Source organism: Haliotis rubra, unplaced genomic scaffold (assembly GCF_003918875.1).
Source record: "Haliotis rubra isolate DU_JTF1 unplaced genomic scaffold, ASM391887v1 Scf1263, whole genome shotgun sequence".
NCBI classification, from domain to species: domain Eukaryota; kingdom Metazoa; phylum Mollusca; class Gastropoda; order Lepetellida; family Haliotidae; genus Haliotis; species Haliotis rubra.
The window spans coordinates 43,484-71,364 of NW_025765185.1; the positions used below are offsets into that span (position 1 = coordinate 43,484).

At 39.4% G+C, this 27,881-nt stretch overlaps 1 protein-coding gene and 1 long non-coding RNA gene across 6 annotated transcripts; both read left to right on the top strand.

The window, feature by feature from the left end:
- The first annotated feature begins 809 nt into the window (after window positions 1–809).
- LOC124266542 lies at window positions 810–22,057 on the top strand. Its single transcript, XR_006895794.1, has 4 exons — window positions 810–845; window positions 11,993–11,997; window positions 20,667–21,981; window positions 22,021–22,057. It is a non-coding gene; the product is annotated as an uncharacterized LOC124266542 (long non-coding RNA).
- On the top strand, window positions 13,066–21,810 carry LOC124266541 (dnaJ homolog subfamily C member 28-like). 5 transcript variants are annotated; one of them, XM_046701341.1, is made up of 6 exons: window positions 13,188–13,637; window positions 14,552–14,950; window positions 16,531–16,814; window positions 17,600–17,800; window positions 20,159–20,575; window positions 20,607–21,810. In XM_046701341.1, the coding sequence occupies exons 2-5, from the start codon at window positions 14,576–14,578 to the stop codon at window positions 20,535–20,537; spliced, it is 1,239 nt and encodes a 412-aa protein (XP_046557297.1). In that variant the 5' UTR covers window positions 13,188–13,637; window positions 14,552–14,575; the 3' UTR covers window positions 20,538–20,575; window positions 20,607–21,810. The 5 variants fall into 5 exon arrangements, with proteins under 5 accessions (XP_046557295.1, XP_046557293.1, XP_046557297.1 ...); XM_046701339.1 differs by lacking the exon at window positions 13,188–13,637 and adding an exon at window positions 13,066–13,086 and having other exon boundaries at window positions 20,159–21,810; XM_046701337.1 differs by lacking the exon at window positions 13,188–13,637 and adding an exon at window positions 13,068–13,175 and having other exon boundaries at window positions 20,159–21,810.
- Window positions 22,058–27,881: the final 5,824 nt, after the last annotated feature.

Sequence of the window (27,881 nt, forward strand, 5' to 3'; positions counted from 1 at the left end):
GGGGAGGGGGACTGGGGGGATATCATGGCTTCTGTGTGTGTGTGTGTGTGTGTGTGTGTGTGTGTGTATGTGTGTGCCTGCTTGCTTCTGTTAGCCCATCTAAGCTGAAGCGATAGTCAGTATATTGAAATATGGCGGATATTCATGAACAATTGTCTATTTTGAATGACAACTTCTACTCAGTCTTTTTACGTGTAAAATATATTATTGGAAAATGATGTCCATGTTTCTTTTGTCTGAACGTGGACGAGAGCTTGGAATGGACAACGAGAGATCTGAACACAGGAAAGAACTGTTATATTTCGTGAAATATGGGAAACTGTTATACATTGTAGGTAATAATGATTGACAGTTATCATTTAATAGTTATACATGCCCTCTTTCAGTAGAATTTTAACATAATGATCAAGAGTTGCATTGCCTATGATGTATTTATTTTCAATATTACTTTGTACTTTATTATAGCAAATTCCCAAGAAAAATATAGTTTATCATTGTTTATGATCTATATAATTATATAGTTATTGATTCGTTAAGTGTTGATGTAAGAGTTAGTGAAATAAAGAAATAAAGTAAATACATTGTTCCTTCGTGTTCCTGCAATTCAGTGGTACTGAGGTGTTGGCGTGCGTTGACACCGTGTTGATACAATGTGTTGATACCGTTTGTTGATACGGGGGCGGTGGGGTAGCCTAATGGTTAAAGCGTTGGCTCGTCACGCCGAAGACCCGGGTTCGAATCCCCACATGGGCACAATGTGTGAAGCCCATTTCTGGTGTCCCCCGCCGTGATGTTGCTGAAATATTGCTAAAAGCGGCGTAAAACCAAAACTCAGTCAGTCAGTCGTTTGTTGATACCGTGTTTGTTGATACCTTGTGTTGATACCGTTTGTTGAGCAGCATTGTTGCTGGTAATCTATTCCAAGCTGCAATGAACACGGGGTCATTGGAATACGATGTTTAAGCAATCGCTCTGCGCCCAGCAGGGTATCGTATCAGAGTAGAACTGGTTTCATGCCTACTACCCTGCCATATTTGTAATATGGCATTACATTGATATCGTATTCTATTTGTAATTTTGTGTGAACATCCGTGGGAAATACAGGCATTGCTAAGTTATAAACAGTGTTTCTTTTAATCTTTTGGTTTAACTTATGTGGGCTATGCAGATTTCAGTAAAAAGACAACAACTGTACGATTTAGTTACAGAAAGGTTGCTTGTTTGATGTTTAACGTCGCACTCAGCAATATTCCAGCTATATGGTGGCGGTTTGTAAATAATCGAGTCTGAACCAGACAATCCAGTGATTAACAGCCTGAGGATCGTTCTACACAATTGGGATACAATGACATGTGTCAACCAAGTCAGCGAGCCTGACCACCCGATCCCGTTAGTCGCCTCTTACAACAAACAGGAGTTGCTGAAGACCAATTCTAACTCGGATTTTCATGCGTAGGCTACAGAAATGAGAAGAAAACATACTATGTGCTTAAAAGAACCCACAAATCCGTTGCTAAACGACCAGATGGTGGCCACATGAATACGTTCAAGCACCTAGTTGCGGGCACAGCAACGTTCAGTAAACTTCGACAAAGTACTATGATTGTGTACCTCAGTCCACCCAGCTGTGAATGGGTACCTCGTAAGGATGGGAAAGCCACATTAACTCGGTGCGCCTAGTGTCTGCAAGAGTTGTATGGTCCCCAGGGAGTTGAGATTGATAATACGACGTGCCGTTGAGATTGACATCCAGTGATCGAGGGAAAAACAAAGCGCCTTTAAGACGCTGAGCTGGATATTGGCTCTAATGTTAGCATAATAATAATTATATATATGGCTGCACTTCTATGCTGGCGCTAAGACCAGAAAACCATTCGTGAATCATACGAATCAACTCGTGTTATTCTGGGACAAGCCGAAGCCGAGAAGAGACTAGCGATAATGTTCGCAGTTTTCAATTGAGCTTTTAGCCCTATTTTGGTGTTGTTCACGATCGATGTGTGAGTTCACAAACACACAATACACTACAGATTTAAAAAATATATATAATACTATTCTATAACCATCCATAATTTTAAATATAGAAGGCAGCATGAGAATCTAAGCATTGTCATCAATAAATCTGACAACTGTAATATTCCTTAGGGAGAGATTACAGTCTTTATTAAAATGTTCATGTGATTGGCTATACTGTCCGATACTAGTCACAAAAGGAAACTGTACATATTTACACAAATACAGATGTAAACATAATAATTAGTGAATTGAATTGAACGCATATGATGCATGTGGCCCGTTGCGTGACATGTGTATGGGTACGTTAAACTGCTGGAAGAATTTGAAAACTGCTGTTGATTTGGGATGCTTAATTGTTTGACGTTTGGAAGTCAAAACAATTTTTTAGCAGTGTACCAAATACGCAAAATGACGTTCGTGACTTGGCAGTGGAATTGCAAAGCCATTCCAAAAGCCTCCCATGCCCATTTGCGTCGGCGATGCACTAGCTTTTTATATATTTTTATTGTGATAGCAAGTGATACAATATTCATACAGCTGGACAATACACACAACACATATATTCAAGCTGCGGAATAAATGGGAGACGACAGGATTTATGGGTGTATGAATAAAGTACAAAGAAAAAAGTATAGGGATATAGGAAAGTAAGAAAATAGAGGAGAGAAAGGATGGTATGATCAAACATTGGGGTGATGCACTAGCTGTTGTTCTCACTACTCACTCTCATTGCGTTTGTGGCATTATATAGTATGACCAGAAATTATTGAGAATTTTAGGAATATGTTTAATTGGATTTCGAGTATAAACCACCTTGACCAGCTATTAAGTGCTTGGTTTCATTCAAGAGCGACAAGTCCGTTAATCCTTTTTCATTAGTTTGTGAAGAGTTATCCCCCTTTGTTTACTTGCTAGCAGACGACATTTTCAGTGATCCTCAGTATGGATGATTTAGAGAAGAGGAAGTTGATTTTAGAGTATTATAACAAGGACATCAGATCAGCTAAAGTGATTTCAAGTAGAACAGGCATCCCTTTGTCCACTGTTTATCGTGTTTTGAAAAATATTGCAAATGGATATATGGCATTGAGCACCAGGGAGGCGCAGGTAAGCCCAGAAAATTGACTGTCGGTGACAGGAGGCGGCTTGGTATTCTTGTTTCTAAAAACAAACGAAGGAGTTTAGAAAACTTAAGGCTGGATATGATTGATAGAGGAACTGTGGCTGTCTGTATGGAGACAATTAGAACTGAGCTGCATGCAATGGGTTGGCAGAAAAGTCGAGGAATTCCATCACCGATCATGAAACCTAAACAAAAGGAGCGAAGGTTGAACTGGTGTTTACAGCATAGAAATTTTAACTGGGACAATGTGATTTTCTCAGATGAAAGTTCTGTGTGGCTGTTTCCTAATACACTAGTAGTATATAAGTAATCAGTTTCGGACATCAAAGCATTCCTAAGGAGAACAATAGCATTCCTAAGGAGAACAAAAGCATTCCAGGGGAGAACAATCGCATTTTTTAAGGAGTACTCCTACATACCAAAGGAGTTTTCAGGAGCACATTCCATAAAATCCAGGAGCTGTCCTTTGAACCCTTAACCCTATTGTATACAATGATAGCCTACACTATGGTTCTATACCAGCCGGTAAAGAGTTAGGTGACGTCTTTATTTAACATCATGACTCACGGAGATAGGAATGTGTATTGAAATGTTTTAACTAGGAACCAATCAAATTTGATATATTGAAATCATTGCTATTAAATTTGAAATGGGTGGAATGTTGGCCACCTACATCTTTTAAATATTTGTGTTGTTTGCCATTCCATTTATCGTGTCTTGTTAACCAACCAGTCAGACAGCATGTGTACTACTCTACATCCAATCAGGCAGCACAAGCACTACAAAATCCCATGTTGCACCTTCCACTATAAGACATTTCAAATCAGTTATCATTGCTATCATAGACCAGAAGAGTTTTGGAAAAGCATTTCTTCTCGCAATCAATATGGCGCAGAAGGTGTTGGACATGAGACGTATAGGCTTCTCAACAGACCAGTTACTTACTAGTGTGTTTCAAGAAGTGAAGGATATTGTGAATACTCAGGTACATTTGCATGAAACTATGATGCGAACAAGTGAGTTGTACAAAACCACGTACACCGAGATGGCAGAGCGAATGAAGACCTTAGAAGAGAAACTGCCATCAGTATCGCCCGCTCTCTTGAGTTTGCTGTTGAATTACATGAAAATTGCTGCCACATCTGCCAACGAGAATTCAGAGAACGGAAATAAAAAATCTCCCATCTCATCTCTTCCTAAGGCTAAGAAAACTAGAAAAGTGAAGGAGAACGAGAGACAACCAGTGGCAAAGAAGAGCAAAAGACCACAAAAGCGGAAGACCAAAAAGGAGGTAGCCAGTCCAGCAATCAAACCAGGGTAAGTGTAATCATTACGATAATTAATTATATTTGTTCTACCTAATTGTTTACAATGAAATAATTTTGTTTCTCAATTTATATCTTATATTTGTTTTCTTTATTGATAGGAGCGATCTCAGCGCTATTTCACCTACTGCACCGCAGCCATCTCCATCACTCCTGATAGAACCTATAACACCTCCTACAGAACCTAACTTCAATGACTGGCTTCCAACAGAGTCCACCTTAAATGACTTGTGGTTGGATTACACACAACTCATGGAAGACATTGAACAGCAAGAGAAACAACACATGGAGATGAATGTCGCAGGTGATTTAACAGCGGAAAATCCATATGAAAAAGAGAAACTTACTCCTCTTCAAAGAAATTGTAGCATTTGTCGTCACAATAATATGCTGCGTCACGTGAGTTGCAATAGTGGACAAGTCCAGTGTCATGTGTGTTGTGATGAACTTATTGACTGTTTGTGTGACTATGATCCAGAGGGGATGATGGAAGACATGTTATCTCAAGATTTTGAAGGACATATCCTATCAGTGTAAATTCAGAGGTGTTTTAATCATGCTCTGTAACATGGTGATGATCATTATGTACTGTAACACACTTTTGTGAATTGTAATAGGGGGATAGTGGTGGTATAAATAAATAATCAAACCAAATGTGTTTTATGTTATATATATTGTTGAGTAAGTCACATTCTCCTCAGTACAACATGAGTTCCCAAAAGAAAAGCAGTGAGTTGAAACAGCAAAAAGCATTAGAAAAGTATTATTATGGCCATCACAATCCGGGCGCTTATTATGGACCCTCCAAACATTAGAAAAGTATTATTATGGCCCTCACAATCTCCGGGCGCTTATTATGGACCTTCCAAACTGCATGATGAATTGAAGAAAAAGAGTCACCATAGTATCAAGCTGAGGAAGGTGAAACGATTTGTGAACAACCAAAATGCTTATAGTTTACACAAACCAGTCAAACATAGATTTAAAGGATGAAGTAGGAACTGAATATCTCAATCTGGTGAAATCGGGAAATGTGAGACTTGAAATTGAATTCAAATCTGCTCTCACCAAAACTTTGAGTTGTGTCATCATGAGTGAAAGAAACTCTATCATAGAAATTGATAAGGCAAGGAATGTGTATATCAAGTAATCATCAACATGAAAGCCTCAGAATTGCAATGTGCCATACAGTGTGATTCAGTCTTAGAGAGACATGTCTTGGGAGTGTATGCTAAATATACTTTACCCACACTCACACCTTCACTGTTGAAGAAAGGAGTGGGTGTCATTGTGAATACAGACAGCAGACAAAAGAGTGGTCGCCACTGGGTGGCTATGTATTTCAAACGAACTAGAGCAGAACTGTTTGATAGTTTAGCAGAACCAGTTGATGCTGTATTTGATAGTTATCTAAAGTCTTATGTTAAATCTTACTTGCACAATGGTGAACGGTTACAATCTGTAGATTCAAATGTATGTGGCTTCTATTGTTTGTATTATCTCTTATGTAAATGTAAAACCAACTGGAGTTTTCATCACTTTCTTCATCAATTTGATGTAAGGAACTTTATATGGAATGACACTTTTGTATCTCAATATATTTGTCACTACTTCAAATACTGTACACCTTCTTGTTTCAGTTGTCAATGATGCTATTGATGTATGTGAAAAAAAATATATATAAAAAGTAGTTTAGATCAAATGATGTTTTGTTGGGAATAAGAAAAATGTACACATGCAAATATCATTTGCAAAAATATCCTGCATAGTAAGAAAGTAGAATAATACTAAACTGAAGTATCTAATGACTGGCATTTCACTCTTGCCTGCTGACGGATAAGACGTCCTTTTTCAACATGAGGAGAGCTTCTGGGGATATATTTGGCCCTACACCCATGTTCACAAAGTTTGGCAAGAGCAAGTCAACAAAAACACGTCAGAGAAAAACAATGGGATCGCTGAATAGACAGGTTACATCTAACAAGAAAAAAAGAAGGGCAACTGTGAAGGGCAAAAAGAAGACTGCACTGAAAATACAACCTGTGTCCAATATCATTATAAAACGGACTAAAGCTGCCTTGAAACGTAACATGGCTCAAAGGTATAAAAGAATGCTTCAGACCCTCTAATCACACACTTGTGTTACATCACTATGGAGCTCACTACCACCTGTCCAGACTGTGACAAGAGATTTACGTGAAAAGATAATTTACAAAGACATCAGAAGCAGATGCATATGCATGGGTCAATTCAAGAGTTACATCATCCTCTTCCTCAGGATAAACAACTTCCTTCTCCTCCTTCTCAGGATAAACATCTTTCTCCGCCTCAGGATAAACAACTTCCTCCTCCTCCTCAGGAGGAGCACAAGCAGCAAGAACGATTCAAATTTCTGATTCCCTCCAATGGCATCATCGTCGGACCCAGTGGATGTGGAAAGTCGGTGTTTGTCTTCAACCTATTAAGACATGGATTCATTCAACCTGTATAGTCTGGTGTTATACCGTGTGGCAACCTCTTTATGATAGCATTCTTCAAACTTTACCCCAAGTACGTTTTGTGAAAGGAATACCTTACAATATCGAAGATGAAAACTACTTTGATGCCCACAACCAGAACCTGATGGTGTTGGATGATTTTCTGTCTGAAGCAAAGAACGATAAGCGGATTTCCCGTCTGTTTACTCAAACCTCCCACCACAAAAATGTTATTATCTTCTTGCTATTGCAAAACCTCTTCCCAAGAGGTAAGGAATCTCGTGACATTGCTCTAAATTCACATTATGTAACACTTTTCAATTCACCAGTGGACAGACAGCAGGTGAAGTTATTTACCAGAAGGATATTTCCTGACGACATTAGTAGATTTATGACTCTTTATGAAAAGGCTGTTGAAACACCTTATGGACACCTCACAGTGGATCTCAAACCTAGTACAAGTGAAAAGAATAGACTCCATCTCTTGAAAACCAACCTCAATACATCTGATCAACAGAGTGGGCAACAAAATAATAATAATAATTTGCAACTCAGAATCAAAACAGGTAAAAGACGAATTGTCTCTGCTACAGTATTAGACGTTCAGACAGCTTTTCAGGATTTTGAACATTTGTGCTGATGCCCAGGGACACAACACATCCAAAGAAAGATCTCTCAGGATTAGCCTTTTGGCCAACGCTAACCACTACACCACTGAAACAGCATCCATCTCGTGCTGACGATCCAAAGAAAGATCTCTTAGCTTTGACAATGACACTTTCACCATCTCGAGAGGACGACACAGGACCTTTCACCATGGCCACTGCGTGTACCGACTGAGGCGTATTGATAGACAATATGCATGATCTACAGCGACATATCAAAACATGGTGTCCAGCAAACACCAGTTTGAAATCCAAGAGGAAACGTCTCAGATATGATAGTGACGACAACAGTGAAGGCGAGGAACAACTTCCTGTACAGAAAGGAGGAGGTTCTGCTGGAAAAACAATGTCGTGGGAAGCCTTCAAGCACTGACATGGAGGAGTGGCAAAATGTGGGTTTACAATGCATCTGGAATCGTGTGTACAACATCAACCACGACGTGATGAAAGGAAAAAGTACAGACAACAGGGTCGAACAGAAGATTGGATTGACAGAAAATGAAACAGATATGGGGAAATGAATTGGCCAATAGCCTTAACAATGTCATAGAGTTCACTCAATACTTTAAACAGGCACCTCTAATTCCAACCCAACCTAGACAGCCTGGTGATATGGACCCTGGCACTGATCAATCTGTCATCAAAACAAGATAACCCGTTTCATGAAAACGATCATGAAAAGACATTCTGACTCGTATAGATATGCCCGAAGTGAAAGTGACAGTGAATCTGTCATGGCTGCCGATGACTGATGATGATATTAAAGGAATAAGCAAACCATCAGCACGCGGCGTTCGGTCGGTTTCAATGCGGCTGGTCGCCGGGAAGGATGGCGGAACATCGCAGACCGGACGGAAACTGAACTTTCGACTCTATCGAAGCGCTTTATGGTGCCATCAAGAATGCCGGCTGGACGGGGGTTTTGAAGCATGTTCAAATAAAACTCAAACCGTGGGATCGCTCAAATTATGGCGGTTGCTGAACGCGTAAAGTTCCGTTCCATCGCTTCGACGAAAGGATGAACGCCCATCCGATAAAAAGCCATAAAATTCCGCTTTAAACCACTTCAATACTGCTACCATTTTCCGCCATCACCACTAAATTAACCAGCCTTCCATTGCGATTCAGGCTGAGTGGATAGGTTCGGAAGGCTGGAGAATAGCTGTTTTCGGCATCGTTTTCTGGAACGCGGCACCGTACGCTGTTTATGGGATCAGGACGGACGTTCTGGGATAAAGCTGGATCGGTTGGGTTTGTGGTTCGGTATCAGATCAAACTGGAACGAAGTTCGGGACGGACGGAATCGGGATGGATTGGCGGATGCTGGAACGCAGATATGATTCGAACTGGGTTGGTGCGATGGGGATGGTGGTTGGGTGGACAATGGGGATAAATTCGATCCATGAATGAACGTTGGATTTTGCGATGGGCGAGGATGAATGAACTCGAAGGAATTAGATAAATAATGGAAATGAACTGAGCAACATAAAACTTCGGCACTCGGTCGACAACTGGCGCTTCGATATACGCGAACATCGATCTGGCGAAATTCATTTATTCGTAGAACAAAACGTACTTTATCGCCAGTTCGCGATACCGGACTAATTATTCGCGATCAACATCGCTGGCGGCTGCGAAAGGTGAAACCGTATTCCATATCGCCTACTCAACTTCGGACACCATCGTTGTTTGGCGAACTGGTTCAATGGACTTCTTTCCTCAAGATGGCTGTTACCATGACAAACGGAAGCGTTTGCATCATATATCTTAACCTTCGTGGATTTTCGCATACTACCAAATTCTCCGGTGGAAAACGCGAAATGCATTGACATCGATTCAATGCCGAAAGGTTTCTGGATTAATCATATTATAAATAACCCTGAACGCAACAGATGCGAAAGAATATGACTAAATCAACGTATAATTTAGCGAATAACGATATTGCACTATAATATCCTTAAAAATGGCGGGATCTGATAAAGCCTTTAATGAATCAGAGAGTTATGTTTGTTACAGAATTACGGAAATCGGAAATGACCTTGTTTTGTGGAAGCATGACCCATATCGAATTCATGCAAGTTGGCTGTGTAATGATATCTTGCAGGGTTTTGGAAATAATTAATCTTTGCCGCAGGAACCATTAACCTTTTTTTTTACTTAATTTTCACTAGTGAGTTCAAGCGTTTGATGGGTAGTATATCTTAGATTGAAAAAATTGCGATCCGCTGGAGTGTAGCGCCAGAACACAACTTTGAGGCGAGATGACCAACTTTCGTCCCACTTTAACGTGGACGGTTGCGTTTGGGTGAATATTTTCAATTTCAGTAACTGACATTCCAGTCTGCGTGACTCACCAGGCTAAGCCTTCCATTCATATTGACATATATTTGTACTTTTTTTCAAACCATTTGATTTAAACAATATGTTATTTCCAAAGAAGCTATATGTACATGGTTTGAACATTGATATTACATATAAAAGGAAATAGACTGCTGCATTTCTAGGTTAGAATTCAGATGGAATATAACGTAAGAAGTGATGCATGCTTACAAGTTAGACTAACAACTAGTCTCTGAAATTAACATATTTTACTGAAAAAAAATCATAGTAAAAAAAAAATATATAATATAATGAAAGGGAGCCCTGAGACTTTCTTCATTTTCAGAAGCTGAGGAAATCTAGACTTGCAACATTTTCTAGACTTGCGTGGGCTTTCTTGGATATATTTGCTTCAGGGTCTGTACGACAAACTAGCTCACAAGTGATAACAAATAAGATGTACTACTTAATGAACATATTACTTATGGTACCAAGCACTTATTGAAAGCGGTTAGAATCAGCTATGAATTTATAGACATGAGCAACATTCCACCCATTTCAAATTTAATAGCAATGATTTCAATATATCAAATTTGCTTGGTTCCTATTCATAACATTTCAATACACATTCCAATCAGCATGAGTAATCTCATTATATAATGATGTCATGGAATAGGTTCAAAAGACAGCTCCTGGAATTTATGGAATGTGCTCCTGAAAGCTCCTTGAGTATGTAGGAGCGCTCCTTGAAAAATGCTATTGTTCTCGCTGGAATTTATGGAATGTGCTCCTGAAAACTCCTTTGGTATGTAGGAGTACTCCTTAAAAATTGCTATTGTTCTCCCCTGGAATGCTATTGTTCTCCTTAGGAATGCTTTGATGTCCGAAACTGATTACTTATATACTACTTACACTGAAATTCTGGACCAAAGAAACTGAAAAACCTTTGTATCAGCGCCCAAAGTACAGTCCGAAATTTAACGTGTGGGGTGGCATATCTGTGTTAGGGGCAACGCCCCTCTGTGTATTTGAAGGGAAGATGAACAGTGAGAGGTACACAGATATTCTCGAGGGACATTTAATTCCATCTGCTCATGTGTTCTATGGAAATTTTTGATTTTCCAGCAGGACAACGACCCACAACATCGTTCAAAGCATTCACAGGCCTGGTTTCGGACCCAAAATATGACATTATTAGATTGGCCAAGCTATAGCCCTGACCTAAATCCAATACAAAATGTTTGGGGACTTATGATGGAACGTGTCAATAAGAAAAATCTAACAAATATTGCTGAAATGAAAGAAGAGGTGGTCCGATATTGGGACAGCATAGACCACGACTTTCTAACTTCTTTGATCAGTAGTATGCCCCGCCGCATTGAAGCCTGCATTGCTGCCCATGGTAACTTGACAAAATACTAACTGTTCACCTGTCTTTGAATCTGGAGTTATGTTCTGCTAATATTCACATTTAATGCGTGTGTAATGAGTGAAAAAAATATAAAAAATTACAATCTTTAAATTCTCAATAATATCTGGTTGTACTGCAGGTTGTTCACTGGTCACGAGGGGGCTGATGTACCCTCGATGTTTGTTTATGTTCCCTGAGCCCGAAGGGTACATCAACCCCCTCGTGACCAGTGAACAACTTATAATGGGTACATCAAACATCGAGGGTACATCAACCCATGGGCCCCGAGGGACCAGTGAACAACGTATTTATCTTACCGAACACCTTAATGTTAATTTTGAATTGTTTGAAGCACGGGTACTTTTTAATAGGTCATCGCTAGATTTGCCGACAAGAAAAACAGATTTAGAGTTATCTCCCTTCCATCGATTTGCATTCGCAAAACATCGGTTATTTCCGTACATCATACGTGATTCAATGTCATTCGAGATAAAGAATTACTACCACGAAGTACAGAATGAGTTGCCATTTGACAGCGGGGTACATTGAAATGTTACTCGCTTGTAAGCGGGGTACATTGAAAATAATAGAAGAGCTCTCAGCCAATCAGAAAGCGACATTTATGTGTGAGGTAAGATAATGTTGCTTGAACCCAGAGTCTGTCATACAGACCCTGAAACAAATATATACAAGAAAGCCCATGCAAGTCTAGAATATGTGGCAAGTCTAGATTTCCACAGTTTCAATTTTTGAAAATGAAGAAAGTCTCTGGGCTCCTTTTTATTACATTTTATGATTATAATGTAGGAACTGTTCTTTCTTTAAAATATGTTCATTTCAGAGATGTTAGTCTACCTTGAACCCTGTCCCACATGTGGACTTGTAACGTCAACGTCATTGACATTAAACATGTTGTTGTGTCGTCTTCGTATGGTCTCAATCTCCTATTAAAGTTTACATGGAAACATTTCACTGTTGTTGTTACCACCGCCGCTATATAGCTGGATAATTGGTGAGGTGCGGCTTTAACAACAACAAACCAACAAACAATCATTGTTGCTATATTTCCAAATTTAGAAAAAAATTAAGAATACACTTCTGTTTTTGTGGCTGGTATAGGCGTTCAATTTACCCAAGACTGCTGATTTACAGGCTAGTTATCGACAAACAGTTTACAGTATCAAGCTACGATTACATGCTGTCCTCTTCTGTAATCAGCTAGATATCCCGCCACGGCCACATTGTGAGCTGTCAGGAGGAAACTTTATACACTCTCTGTAATCAGGCGGAACTGTGGTGTAGCATTTGACATGGATCTTTAGCCACAAGATTGACAAGCACTATGTCCGTGGTTTAATATTTCCCAAATTGGCAAATCAAAGGCTTCAGCTCCGCCGTTTATCTCGACGTCGAGGTTGATTGTGGTTCTGAGGAGATCAATATATTGCAAGCTGTTCCAAGTGTATAATTTAGAAACACAAATGCTAGTATTGATTTTTTTTATAAGTTGTGTGGAAACTACTGAAAGAAATGAGCGGGAAAAGAACACGTACGTAACCGAAGGTTGAAAGGCGGGACGCACTTACAGTTGCAGTGATCATTAATCAGTCTATTTGATTTCACATTTGTTATGAGCACGTGATAATGTTTTTTAATATGTTATCATTCATTTTCCGTTTGACGAACATTCCAATTTTCACTAATTCCATTTCCGGGTCCATGACCTTGACCTTTTTGTAACCGGAAACAGGTAGAAAGTTGTTGATCTTGCTTTAGTTTAGTGTTATATTCTTTCTTTACACGATAACGCGATTAATCTTCACGTGTGTCTTTAAAACGGTAACTTTTTTTCTTATCGTTGTGACGATTGTGCATTATCGTCGGTGTCTTCCGGCGAAATATCATGAACTAAGCCAGCTGTCTGTCGTAGAGTAGAGATCTTGAAGTTGAAAATGAATGACTGAATGATATCTATGTGACCTTTTAAATATCCCATGATGTCACTCTAGCGGGAATGATGACACAGACTAAAGTTTGTTGTGTTTTCACAGTGTCACTGAAAAGCAACAGAACTTCACTGTGCTTCACGGTCGTGGTGTGACAAGTGTCAGTAAGAGAGGGGAGAGAAGTGTTATGTAGAAAAGGACAACCCTTACGTAAGGTTTGCGCACGGATCTCTGAGGCTAAGGCGGAGTTATTGGTTAATTGTCCTGAAACATATATCTCCTCCTACTCCTTGGTGTGCAAATACCTCCAAATAGTCTTCCCATTGTTGTGGTTGTTGTCAACACAATACTTCAGGTACATATATGAAACACAAATGTACCTCATCATAGTGTGTGAGTGACTTTAGTTTTACGCCGCTGTCAGCAATATTCCATCTATATGGCGGCGGTCTGCAAAAATAATCGAGACTGGGCCAGACAGTCCTGTTATCAACAGCATGAGCATCAATCTATGCAATTTGGGGTATGATAGTGACATGTGTCAACCAAGTCAGCGAGTCTGACTACCCGATCCCGTTAGTGTCCTCTTATGACAAACATGGGTTACTGAAGATCAGCTTAACCTGGACCTTCATGGCACGGGCCCCCACTGCTGAACATACAGTAGGGGGGCTGGATAGTAAACCAGGGCTCAGTTTATCGATTTTCTGACCCGAAGTGGGGGCCTGTGCTTCATGGGTCACCTCAGCATAGAAATATATAAAGGGAAGTATGTATTTTCACAATGCACAAAACATCTATTTTCATTTTCATGTAAACTCAGTTGTTTTCTTATTATTATCCTATGGTGAAAAATGCCTGGGCTCGATTCCTCACACTGATTCAACCCTACTGTAATATTGCAGGAATATTTAACATATGTTATATTTGGGATTATACTTTCTCATTAAAGTAGCACACAAAGTCAGCCATCTAACCCACTCAGACACCATGGCTTCCACCTACAGGAATATTGCTAAAAACAGCATAGGAGTTCCATTACACATGAATTCTGACTTTACCACAATTAATGTTTATAGTGCTAGCCCACTGGGATACCATAAGATTATGAATATTTTATATCAATTCCAAACACTGCATCTATGATTGTTGCTAACTGTCACATATGAAATCTGATTTTGCACCTTCACAAGGCTACCTGGTCTGTGTCCAAATAATATTTTCAGATATGTTCATATTCATAGCAGTAATAGAGGTAATATTTTCCAGGTGAAATGTGACGTACGGGACAATATGTTGCGCCGGTCTGTGTCTCTCCCTCTGTGTTTGTATGCCAGGCTCTTGCAAGGTGAACACTGGACATTGGTCAATTCTACCCTGAACAGACAATGTAACCATGGAAACTTGGACTCATTCATCTTCTGTGTCAGTGCCAGATATGTCCGACACTGTCAGTTTTCGACATCTTCCAGTCTAGGCGTTGGGTACAAACTGGAGAACAACCTGAACGACTGCTTCTCCCTGCTGAATATTTCAGAAGATGCTACATTGGCTGAAGTGAGAGAAGCGTACATAAAATTTGCCAAGCTGTACCATCCTGATAGTGGATCAACAACAGCAGACCCCAAGAAGTTTTCACAAGTGAAGGAAGCTTACAAGGCCATACTGGTAGGAGTTACCTCCCCTTACGTCATTTTCATCAACAAGCCAGTGGTTTGTTGTTGTTTTTCAGTGATAGTGAGACTCCCTGGCAGCTCCACCCTTATAGTTTCAGTGTTAAAGTTATTATTTTTTATGTCAGCTATCGTGTATAATGAAGCTGAGTTTAAATACAAAATGGGCATGTAGAAAGTGTTCTTTGTAATACAATATCATCGCACATTAAGTTGAATAAAGCCATGGTCTGTTCCAAATAAGTCGCTTTGGACTTAGAAAAAACCCCACATTGCTCATTTCTGCACTAATCTCTCCTCAGTAAAGTCCTTTCTATACGTTTCCTATCTCCCTACCACTGAGACTGTACTTAGGCCGAACATTGTTTAACAGATATTTCACATTTTCATATGTTAACTACATAAATTGTAGATATGAATGTGAAAAAACAGTTTTTTTCTATTTCCGACAGTACTTTAGTGGTGTGACAATTCATCGATACGCATCGATCCATGGGCTGCCGATACAGTGAATCATACAAGGTTTTACACTGTCGTATATCCCGATACGATACTTCAAATAGGCCATGTACGACAGTGTAAAACCTTGTATACATAGATGTTTTACTTTGAATATTGCCGAATCGCAATATCTGATAAGAAAGACTTACTTTTGTTTAATGATTAAGATATATGCATACTTAATTCCCTTCATAAGATTCTTAGAAATTCTCGCGTCAGGAACTGTGTCAAACATAGCGATCGCATTTTATTAACATTCACAAGGTCTGTGTATAAACTTGATTGTCTCATTTCCGAATGAACATTGAAAAATGCTGGCGGAATTTGACGATATACTTTTAAATAGTTTTGTTTTTATCTTAAGGTGTTTTATAGTTGGTGTTAGAATTAAAGATTTTAGTATCGTGATATGTATCATATCGCCACCCTTGTATCGGGATTTGTATCATATTGCAGCTGAAGTGCACAATACTCTGGCAACATATATCGTGACTAAAATTTTAGTATCATGATGTATAGTATCTCAGGTTGTATGCCAATACCAGCACTAATATCCACACAAGTTGATGAACATTAAATATTCTGAGGCTTACTGCCTCTCTGCTAAAAAATATTCATCAATATATCTGTCATGATTCGTCATTATTAGTTGTCACATAATATTTGATATAATTTGTTTATGCTGATTGTGACTTCTTTCCTGGTCAGTGAAAACTGACTGACTGAGTTTTGTTTTGTGCCGCTTTAAGCAATATTCCAGCAACATCACGGCGGTCAGTGAAAACAAAAACGACCAAAAACCCACTGCCTTTAATTTGTCACCTTTGATATTTTTGGAATTAACACTTTCATAATCTAAGTGAAACAAAGGTTCAGCCTAATCCACTAGTTATAATAGCTTAACAGAGTGAAGTAAAACAGCCTGCAATATCTTTTACCGTTGTGATTTTGATGGAATATTGCTAAAAGCGGTGAAAATAAATTCTCACTCACTCACTCACTCACTGCAATATCTTGTGGCTGTGAAACTGCAAACTTAGATTTGAACAAACTCTCTCATTTGTTTTTCTCAAGGAACAAAGGAAGGAAGGTGAAGATTCTGAGAAGGAAGAAGCAGAGGAGGAAATTGACAAAATTATCTTTGACATCAAACACACAGCACCACAGCATCGTCAGTATCTGAGTTTTGAAGGCATTGGATCAGGAACCCCAATACAGAGACAGAGAATATATCAGCAATATCGTGTTGCCAAGGCATCTGACAACGTCCTTGACTACCGTGTTCAGCGTCTAGCCAATGAGGAAGAATCTGCTGTCGTCGTGAAGGACAAGATTGAAGCCAAGAAAGCCAAGATAAGGTCAGTCAGAGACATGATGATGATGATGATGATGATGATGATGATGATGATGATGATGATGATGATGATGATGATGATGATGATGATGATGATGATGATGATGATGAGTGAGTGAGTGAGTAAATTTTACGCTGCTTTTAGTAATATTCCAGCAACATCACTGCGGGGGACACCAGAAATGGGCTTCACACATTGTACACATGTGTGGAATTGAACCCAGGTTTTCGGTGTGACAAGCAAATGCTTTAACCACTACACTAACCTACCACCACCTGATGATGATGATGATGATGATGATGATGATGATGATGATGATGATCTGATTGTTTAGCTTGAAGTTGTACTTGGATATTTTCCAGTAAATAGATTAACATGCACTTCATGTTTCCTCCTCAGCTCCATGGGAAGTATACAACCAATACTGCCTGTGAGGTGATAGATGGTTAACACACTCGTTTCCATCTCAACCTACCGGGTACCCATACCCATTAGTGAAGACTAAGCACACAATTTGTTAAAAAAAATCTATTATTCATAACAAGGGACGGTCGGGTAGCCTAGTGGTTAAAGCGTTCACTTGTTACGCCGAAGACCTAGGTTCGATTCCCCACATGGGTGCAATGGATGAAGCACATTTCTGGTGTCCCCCGCCATGATATTGATGGAATATTACTAAAAGCGGCATAAAACTAAACTCACTTACTCACATTATCTATAACTATCCTTGTTCAGTGTGTTTTGCCTTGGAAATTGTTTTTATTTATTATATTTTATTCTGCACTCAGCAACGCCATAGAACGCCTGGTAGAAGACATGATTACAGACTCAATGAAGAACGGTGACTTTGACAACCTAGCCTTGAAGGGGAAGCCCCTGGTGTATGAGAATCGCAACCCGCTGCTGGACATAGACACACACAACCTGAACAAGATCCTCATCAACAACGGGTACGCCCCCGAGTGGATCACGCTGCAGGGCGAGATCAGGTACTCTTTAATCCAATAATATACTTCCTTTCAAAAGTTTAGACTCACTTAAAACACTCCCTATATGTTATGTATATATATATATAGTTACATCGAAGATTGATTTCTCCACTAACTTGGGTGAACCATCTGCAAACCTTATGCAGATGAACTGAATGAGGATCATGCATCAAATTGCTGAAAGGCATGTGCAAATATCGTGCATGTGAACAACTGCGTTTTGGTGTAAAGTTGTTTTAAGCATTTGCCAGTTTTCACTGATATTTATCATTTATTGAATTTGTGTAAACAGTTACCTTTAAACAGTTTGAAATGTTTTGCAAAATTTAGTTTAGAAAATTTAGTTGCCTGAAGTAAGTGGCTATATTTACACAAGTGAGTCTAAACTTTTGGAAGGAAGTATATATTCATCACTAACTCCATCCAATAAATATTTTTATAAATAAAAATAATAATATTATTATAATTAATAATTATGAGCATGCTCTGCCAGGCACTGGTAACTGATTTAAATCCATCCGTTGGCATGGTTACAGTTTATTACAATACAAGGAATTTCAAACTGATTGTGGTTGTCAAAATTTAAGTTTTGACATAAATTAGTGTCTGTGGCAAAACATTCACAGCTAATTATATTAGACCACAGGGTATAGTGTGAGAAGGTGTTCGGTTTAAGTTTAGGTCAGTTGAACACCACTTCATGTGGTATAGCCAAGGTTACCGCAACCCCTAATCAGGAAATTTGACTGAAGGAACCTGTGTTCCATGCATAAATGAAAAAAGCTGAGGCGTAAATTTGATCTTCCTTGCTCTGTTTATACTACTTGAATAACCCTGTTCATATAAGAATTTATAAAAAACATAGTAATTAAATCTGAAGTATAATAATGTCTTCAGTAGTTCATCCATTCTGCACTGTGTGAAGATCCGGGTTAGAATTGGTCTTCACTGACGTGATCGGATAGTCAGGCATACTGTCTTCCCTGACACACGTTATGGTATCCCCACGACGTAGATCAGTGTTCATGCTGTTGATCACTGGATTGTCTGGTCCAGACTCAGTTATTTTCAGATCACGGCCATATATCTGGAATATTGCTGGGTGTGGCGTTAAACAGCTATAACAAACAAACATCCATTCTCTATGTGAAATAGTGTAAATTAATTTGAAAAACATTTTTGTTAAATAGACTGACCGACTGAGTTTGGTTTTACGCCGCTTTTAGCAATATTCCAGCAACATCACGGCGGGGGACACCAGAAATGGGCTTAACACATTGTGCCCATGTGGGAATTCAAACCCGGGTCTTCGGCGTGACTAGCCAACGCTTTAACCATTAGGCTACCCCACCGACCCTGTTAAATAGATGCGATATCTAATGAAATACACAATGCCATTTAAGAAAGTGGTCAAATGTAGCATATGTTATATTTGGGATTACACTTTCTCAGTAAAGTACAGATTCTAGTACTTTTGGGGTTGAGTCCCATCCAGGATTTGAGTACTTTTTGGGTTGAGTCCCATCCGGGATTCGAACCCACACCCTCAGATTCAGGCACCTAATCGCCAGCACACAAAGTCAGACGCCTGGACCGCTCAGCCACCGCGGCTTCCACATGATATCTAATGTTGCTTTCCAGTACCGTGAACTGATTTATACCTTTCCATTACAATTATAAACAAGCCATTGACACTCAAATGCGAAAAAATTGAGACTGTTTGCATTTTTGAATAAATGCCAATTTCTGTTTAATGAAGTTATATTTCTGAGGATTTCATTTAGGCCTAAAAACTGAATACGCAAAGTATGGACACAAAAGAAATACAAGTTGCCTTAAGCGATAATGCCATAATCAAAGGTTCACATAAAGTATATTATTTTCCTCGCAAATACACATCTTCACATCAACCTGTGAAGATCTGGGTTAGAATTGGTCTTCAGTAACCCATGCTTGTCGTAAGAGCCGACTAAGGGGATCGGGTGGTCAGGCTCACTGACTTGGTTGACACAGGTCATCATATCCCAGTTGTGTACATGCTCATGCTGTTGATCACTGGATTGTCTGGTCCAAACCCAATTATTTGATTATATACAGACTGCCGCCATATAGCTGGAATATTGCTGGGTGCGGTGTAAACCAATCAACATCTTCACATCAGTGGACATAGTATATGAACAGATCTCTACTGAATTATGCAATTAATCTTGCTATTACACTGTATACATGTTCAAGTTGGAAATTTAGTTTTCAACTTTATTTTAAGCTTGATGGTGACTTACAGAGAATATTAGAAATTGTTTGAGCTCATATATTATATAATCATTTTGCTGACACAATTCATTGTTCTGTTTGTAGGAAAGATATCACAGAGGCAAGGACAAAACTGGCTGTCTTGAGGAGCAAGATGGGTTGTCCGCCCTTTGATTCGGAGGATGCCAAAAAGTGGAAGTTACAAACGTCCAGACACCGAGGCATCATCACAGATGTAAATTTCAAGGTGGACAAATTCAACATGATTGTCCCTTTCCTGGACAAACAGCTAGTGCGGTACGATGCTGACCGGGACATTCGCCGTATCTATGACAACTGGCAGAAATATCTACCTGACTCCCCGGAGGATACGGAAGTTATATACGATTCAAATTTTAAATGGCACCATTCTCACTACCAGGTATCTCACGAGAGAATTAACTGGGCTGAAGTTTGGAGTAACATTAGAGCTGTGTTTAAATAATGATGATGATGAGGAAGAGGATGTAGGAGGATGAGGAGGATTTAGGATGAGGATGATGATGATGATGATGATTACAACGATAATGGACTTTTATAAACACCTGTATCCATGCACTTGTGCATTCTCAAGGTCGTAAGACATTATTACCCTGGTGAGTTTATCACTATTCATTTAGGTCAAAATAATCCATAAATGATTTATATACTGGTAATTCAAATATGGCCTTTTGAAAAAAATATTCATCATTCAGTAGTGTTCGTGATATTTATTTTTAAATAATACGTTAAAATTCAGTAATTAGTTGACTGGAAATACAACAGTCAGTTGTAAAGTTTGGTTGAGGAAGGATGTTGAATATGAGCACAAATAAGTTTAACTTCAAATAGTAATCTCTTGCAAGTATGTTCAGTAGGGTGAAATGTTAAATGAAAAACGTCCTGAAAACAAACGATCTCTGGATTATTTCAGTATTGACAACTATATATATGACTGTTGAAGAGTTACTTCCCTTCCATTTTGGGATTTCCGTATTACTGAAAGAAGGGAAAACTATATGCTTAAACTGGTAATATTATAGTTATTGAATTAATAAGCCAGATAAATCAAGTATATGTAATAAAGAAATATATATGTACATATTTGCAAAATTGAATGCATTTGTTTGATATGATATAAAGAGCAACACTGTGATAGAAAATGATTGAAAGTGGTGTGTCTTCAGTTATCTTGGCACAAGAGAGTCTTATAAAACCCTTGTATATATCTGTGTGGGGGACAATGTTGAGCTAGGCTCCAAGGGCCATATCAGCGTATATATGGATAAAAATATGCACGAACGGTATGAAATAATTTTGAAAGTAGCAATTGTGTACGGTCTTACAATCATTTCGTATTTATCTGACAAAGTATTGTTTTAACTTTTATTGTTCATTGACGTGTTTACACAAGAGAGCAAGTGCATATATGAAGCGAAACACAAGATTACTGATACTCCATTAAATTCCTTCAGTACTCTAAATGAACTCTTAAGGTTTTATCTGTATTGAAAAATAAGGAGTTCAGTACTCGTTACGTTGAAAAATTATCTGGAGCCCTGATATGTTAATATAAACTTCATAAAAAAAAGTTTACAAACCCTTCAAATTAGTGAATGTTCCATGATATCTCTATTTTTCTTTTGAGTGGTATGTATGTTAAAACTTAATATTGTCCAAGTGATTGTTTCCTTGTGAAAGTCTAAAAAATTATGAATATTAATAAATCATGAAAAATGTGTTTGTTTTATCTTATTTAGTCGTGTAAGATCTCAGGCTTCATACCGTATTAAACTGATGCTCTCATGTGTGTGGTGTTTCAGCTCATGTTATATTTCAGCTGACAAGAGGTTGATTTAAGGTCTGTCAACATATTCAAATACGTCATTAATAAAGGGATAATTTGGCAGGTCTATGGACACGCAAACATTATGGAAATAATTTGGCAGGTGTGGACACATACACATATCCCACAAGGATGGATATTAGTGGTGTTCTGATTAATTAAAATAATCGAAGATTGGTCGCAGTGACCAAACTACCAATCAATAGATCACATTTTCTCATAATCGAACATAAACGATTTTTGAACTACTTTATTTAGTCTTTGAAATACTTGACAATGGAACATATCGTTGAAGTTGTCAGTGCCTGAATACGTGTTTAATTCTTAGAAAACTCACTTCACTAACTGAAAAGCCATGACTGAATATTTCTTGAAGACTCCAGGAAGTTTATATTCATGATATATAAGTCATCACTTTAAATTAGCAAGTTCCATCATGTTATACATATCTGCTATAACAACCTGGATAGGAAAATCTGAAAAATGATGCTAACCAATTTTTTTCGATTGATTGTTCGTTGGTAATGAAGCAATCATCAATTGTGAGATTTCAACCAAATCCCAACACTAATGGATATGCAGGTCTATGGATAGATATATTACATGGATAATTGGCAGGTCTATGGACATATAAACAAATATTACATGGATAATTGGCAGGTCTGTGGGCATTTTAACAAATATTACATGGATAATTGGTCTATGGACATATAAACATTAGTAAAGGGATAATTTGGCAGGACTATGGACACACAAACATTATGGAGATAATTTGGCAGGTGTGGACACATACATAAATCCCACAAGGATAAATATGCAGGTCTATGGACATCTAACAAATATTACATGGATAATTGACAGGTCTGTGGACATACAACAAATATTAAAGGGACAGATGGGCAGGTCTGTGGACATATAAACAAATATTACTGGGGATAACTAGGCAGGTCTATGGATAAATGGGCAGGTCTGTGGACATATAAACAAATATTACTGGGAACAAATAGGTCTATGGATATATGGGCAGGTCTGTGGACATATATACAACATTACTGGGGTCGATTAGCAGGTCATGGATAGATAGGCAGGTCTATGGTCATATAAACAAATATTACTGGGGTCGATAGGCAGGTCTATGGATAAATGGGCAGGTCTGTGGACATATAAACAAATATTACTGGGGTCGATAGGCAGGTCTATGGATAAATGGGCAGGTCTGTGGACATATAAACAAATATTACTGGGGTCGATAGGCAGGTCTATGGATATATGGGCAGGTCTGTGGACATATAAACAAATATTACTAGGGGTCGATATATGGGCAGGTCTGGACATGGATAAATGGGCAGGTCTGTGGACATGGTCATATAAACAAATATTACTGGGGTCGATAGGCAGGTCTATGGATATATGGGCAGGTCTGTGGACATATAAACAAATATTACTGGGATTGATAGGCAGGTCTATGGATATATGGGCAGGTCTGTGGACATATAAACAAATATTACTTGGGTCTATAGGTCTATGGATATATGGGCAGGTCTGTGGACATATAAACAAATATTACTGGGGTCAATAGGCAGGTCTATGGATATATGGGCAGGTCTGTGGACATATAAACAAATATTACTGGGGTCGATAGGCAGGTCTATGGATATATGGGCAGGTCTGTGGACATATAAACAAATATTACTGGGGTCAATAGGCAGGTCTATGGATATATGGGCAGGTCTGTGGACATATAAACAAATATTACTGGGTCGATAGGGAGGTCTATGGTCATATAAACAAATATTACCTGGGTCGATAGGCAGGTCTATGGATAAAAGGGCAGGTCTGTGGACATATAAACAAATATTACTGGGATTGATATTCAGGTCTATGGTCATATAAACAAATATTACTGGGGTCATTTGGCATGTCTATGGATAAATAGGCAGGTCTGTGGGCATATAAACAAATATTACTGGGGTCAATAGGCAGGTCTGTGGGCATATAAACAAATATTACTGGGGTCAATAGGCAGGTCTATGGATATATAAACAAATACTACTGGGGTCAATAGGCAGGTCTATGGATATATAAACAAATATTACTGGGGTCAATAGGCAGGTCTGTGAATTCGACAAACAATTATTAGGAGCAGAATCAGCTGCACAACTCGTGTCCTTTATTTTAACTACTGTTCGCAAAAATGCCAATGGCAGGGGCGTAGCCACCATTATGAAAAAGGCCCGGGCTGACACATGATTTTTGCTAAAAAAGATTATTTTCTAATCCTTGCCAAAATACCTCGATGTCCGCCATCATAGCTAAATCAAAGACAGGCTGAATTAGGAGTGAGTGAGTGTAGTTTTACGCCGCACTCAGCAATATTCCAGCTATATGGCGGCGGTCTGTAAATAATCGAGTCTGGACCCGACAACCCAGTGATCAACAGCATGAGCATCGATGTGCGCAAATGTGAACCGATGGCATGTGTCAACCAAGTCAGCGAGCCTGACCACCCGATCCCGTCAGTCGCCTCTTACGACAAGCATGGGTTACTGAAGATCAATATTCTAACCCGGACCTTCACGGGTAAGACTGATGGATCCATGGAATTCACAGTGATGAACTGATGTATGGACATGTATCCATGTATTATAGAGACAGACAGCCAACCAGTCATGTTAAATTTTCACAAATGAAGCTTCGCTAAAATCTGGTTCCTTTGTCATAGTGACCTAAGTGTTGTATAGGAAGTACACAGGCTTTCAGGGCCTAGATTGTCGAAGCTCTCTTAGAGCTAAGATAGTCGTAAGTTAATGTAAGGTATGGCACTTACGACTATCTTAGCGCTAAGAGAGCTTCGAAAATCTAGTCCCAGTTGTCTTGTTTCTTGGTCGTTGTTAGTTTCACTTCGTTTAGGAGAGGATAGACGCCTTGTCTCGATATGCAGTGTTTGTCAAAGTGTACTTGTCAACAGTCAATGCCAGTCCGACCACAATTAACTGCTTGAGAGACATTTGGGAGACATTGATCAGATTGCAGATGAGAAGCAACAAAGATGGTAGACGTTTCTGTGTTGTTCCTGGTGCTGTGTGGAGCTATGTCAGGGTAACCAGCAGAACAGACACGACCTTCGGGACAGAAGCTCACCTTTGTTTTTCTGATTAGATGTAGCGAGTTTATGCCTCTCGTTCCGGCTATATCTTCACTGTTAATTTGGGGCGGTGGGGTAGCCTAGTGGTTAAAGCGTTGGCTCGTCACGCCGAAGACCCGGGTTCGATTCCCCACATGGGCACAATGTGTTAAGCCCATTTCTGGTGTCCCCGCCGTGATATTGCTGGAATATTGCTAAAAGCGGCGTAAAACTAAACTCAGTCAGTCAGTCACTGTTAATTTGTTCATAGCCACGGTCAGCAGTATTCCAGTTAACAACAGTTTGAAATAATTGAATCTGGATCAGAATGACATGATCACACACATTTGGGATATACAGACGCACAATCGAAGACGTTATTGATCATTTATTCGCCTCGTACAAAATACAGTATATGGATATGCAGTTTGGTCAGATGCGTATTCTCAACAAAGAGCTTGTGGAGACCAGGTTACCATTGCCCGCTGACACAAGTCACCACCTCGGGCGTTTTCTCTCGGACAAGTGTCTTTGAATTTGTCAGGAAATGACTGAGCGAGTGAGTATGCTTTTACGCCGCTTTTAGCAATATTCCAGCTATATCACGGTGGGGGACACCAGAAATGTACTTCACACACTGAACCCATGTGGGGAATCGAACCCGGGTCTTCGGCGTAATTTCATGCCTGAAGTAGCTGTATTGCTCGTACAGCTTGCGGTGTCTAGAATGATTTATCAGTAACAAAACTGTCATAATGCGAGTGACTGAGTGAGTTTAGTTTTACGTCGCACTCAGCAATATTCCATCTATATGGCTGCGGACTGTAAATAATAGAGTCTGGACCAAACAATCCAGTGATCAACAGCATGAGCATCGATTTGCACAATTGGGATACGAAGACATGTGTTAACCAAGTCTGCGAGCCTGACCACCCGATCCCGTTAGTCACCTCTTACGACAAGCCTGGGTTAATGAAGATCAATTCTAACCCGGATCTTCACGGGTCGGTCATAATGCGAACAACACCGTGTCTGTTCATATCTTGAATCAGTTCCTGTTTCAATAATTTTATCATCATGTAACCACCCTTCCGTGTAGACGCCTATGCACACGGACATATATATCCTAGGTGTCATCATTAACAAAATATACACAGTGTTACAAACCATCTTTCTTGTAACCAGTGCAGTGTCGCTCATAAAGTCAGTCGGCTCACAGACATGGGGAATGCAGGCCCGGTGGTGTTCATTTCAAAAGTGAGTGAGCGGGTGAGTGGTAAGCCTGTCGTACAGACCCAGAAACAAATATACCCAATGTAGCCCATACAAGTCTAAAATGTGTGGCAAAGCTAGATTTCCTCAGTTTCTGAAAATGAAGAAAGTCTTTGGGCTCCTTTATTTATATGTTATTTTAATTTAAAAACATTTTTGATGCAAGATATGTTCATTTCAGGGACTAGCTGTTAGTCTAGGTGGGTGGGTGGGTGAGTCAGTTTGGTTTGGAAGGAAAGCCGAAGGTGATGCCGAATTTATACGTTCGAGCATGGGTATTGTGTTCTGTCTGCTGACAAACATTGAAACATAATCAGGAAGGAGCGGGATTCGAACCCATGATCATAGGGTTCTGTCACACCAAAGGGACGCAATCCAGCACATTAAAATGCGGTCCCTTAGATCACTGGTCCCTCCCGAGGGAAAATAATATCGCTATTCATAATATGACAAGAATATGTACTTGTAGAAAGAGTTTTATTCAAATTCAGTTTATTACATGCACACAAGTCTGAAAGAGAACAGGGCGATGGGGTGGGTAAAGTGGTTAACAAGTTCACTCGTCAGGCCGAAAGCCCGGGCTTGATTCTCTACATGGATAGAATGTATGAAGCCCATTTCTGGTGTCCCCCGGCGTGATATGCCTGGAATATTGCTAAAAGCGACAAAAAACCATATACTCACTCACTCACTGAAAGAGAACAGGAACTATAAAAAAAGTAGTTTTCATGTTGCTTCAACCAGAAATGGGCGGTATGTGTGTGTGTGTGTGTGTGTGTGTATGTGTGTGTGTGTGTGTGTGTGTTTGTTTGTTTGTTTGTTTGTTCAGGGGGTTGAAAATGACTTACGGCCACATTGATGATGTTAATTTGCTTTGGCGGAGCCAAGGGGTGGGTTCAGGGGGTTCTGACCCCCCCCCCCTTCAAAATTCCTTGATCCGCCCATGCCAGAGACTATATCTCTGTATTATATTGTCTCTGCTTCAACACAATTGGCAAACATGCATGCATTTTGAATTTCATACAACAAAAAAGTGCTAGTTTTCTGATATTTGCACCTGTGCATTTAAGCTGTTCCCTGAACTGAATGGTCGGATAGAGCGTATGACGTCACAATGCTCCATTGTTAGATCATAACGTTATCGCGTCATCCATTGTTTATGGGGTCACATATTGGATTGCATTACAACAGAGGGGATATCACTGGTGTCCGTCTGCTGTACTGACATTCTTCATTTTCTTTCTAACAATGACGATGGGTAATACATGAAGTAATAATACTCGGACCTCATAATTCCGGATCTCTTTGGCCCATAGAAATCTCTTTAAAAACTCTTCAACTCTTATTACAGTAAAAACGGTAAATCCTATTCTGGGTAACATCAATGGTCGGACACTTTAACACATACATTTGATAGCAGCTCCGTGTGACAAGTCAGACATTACACGGGGTTTCCCGTTACGCTCTGTTGCATTTCCTCAAGGGAATCCCCTCCTGTTGAATTTCGCGCACCATGCAAGCAGGAGAGAATTCCCCCGTTTCCTGTGACGTCATCAGTTAGTGCGCTC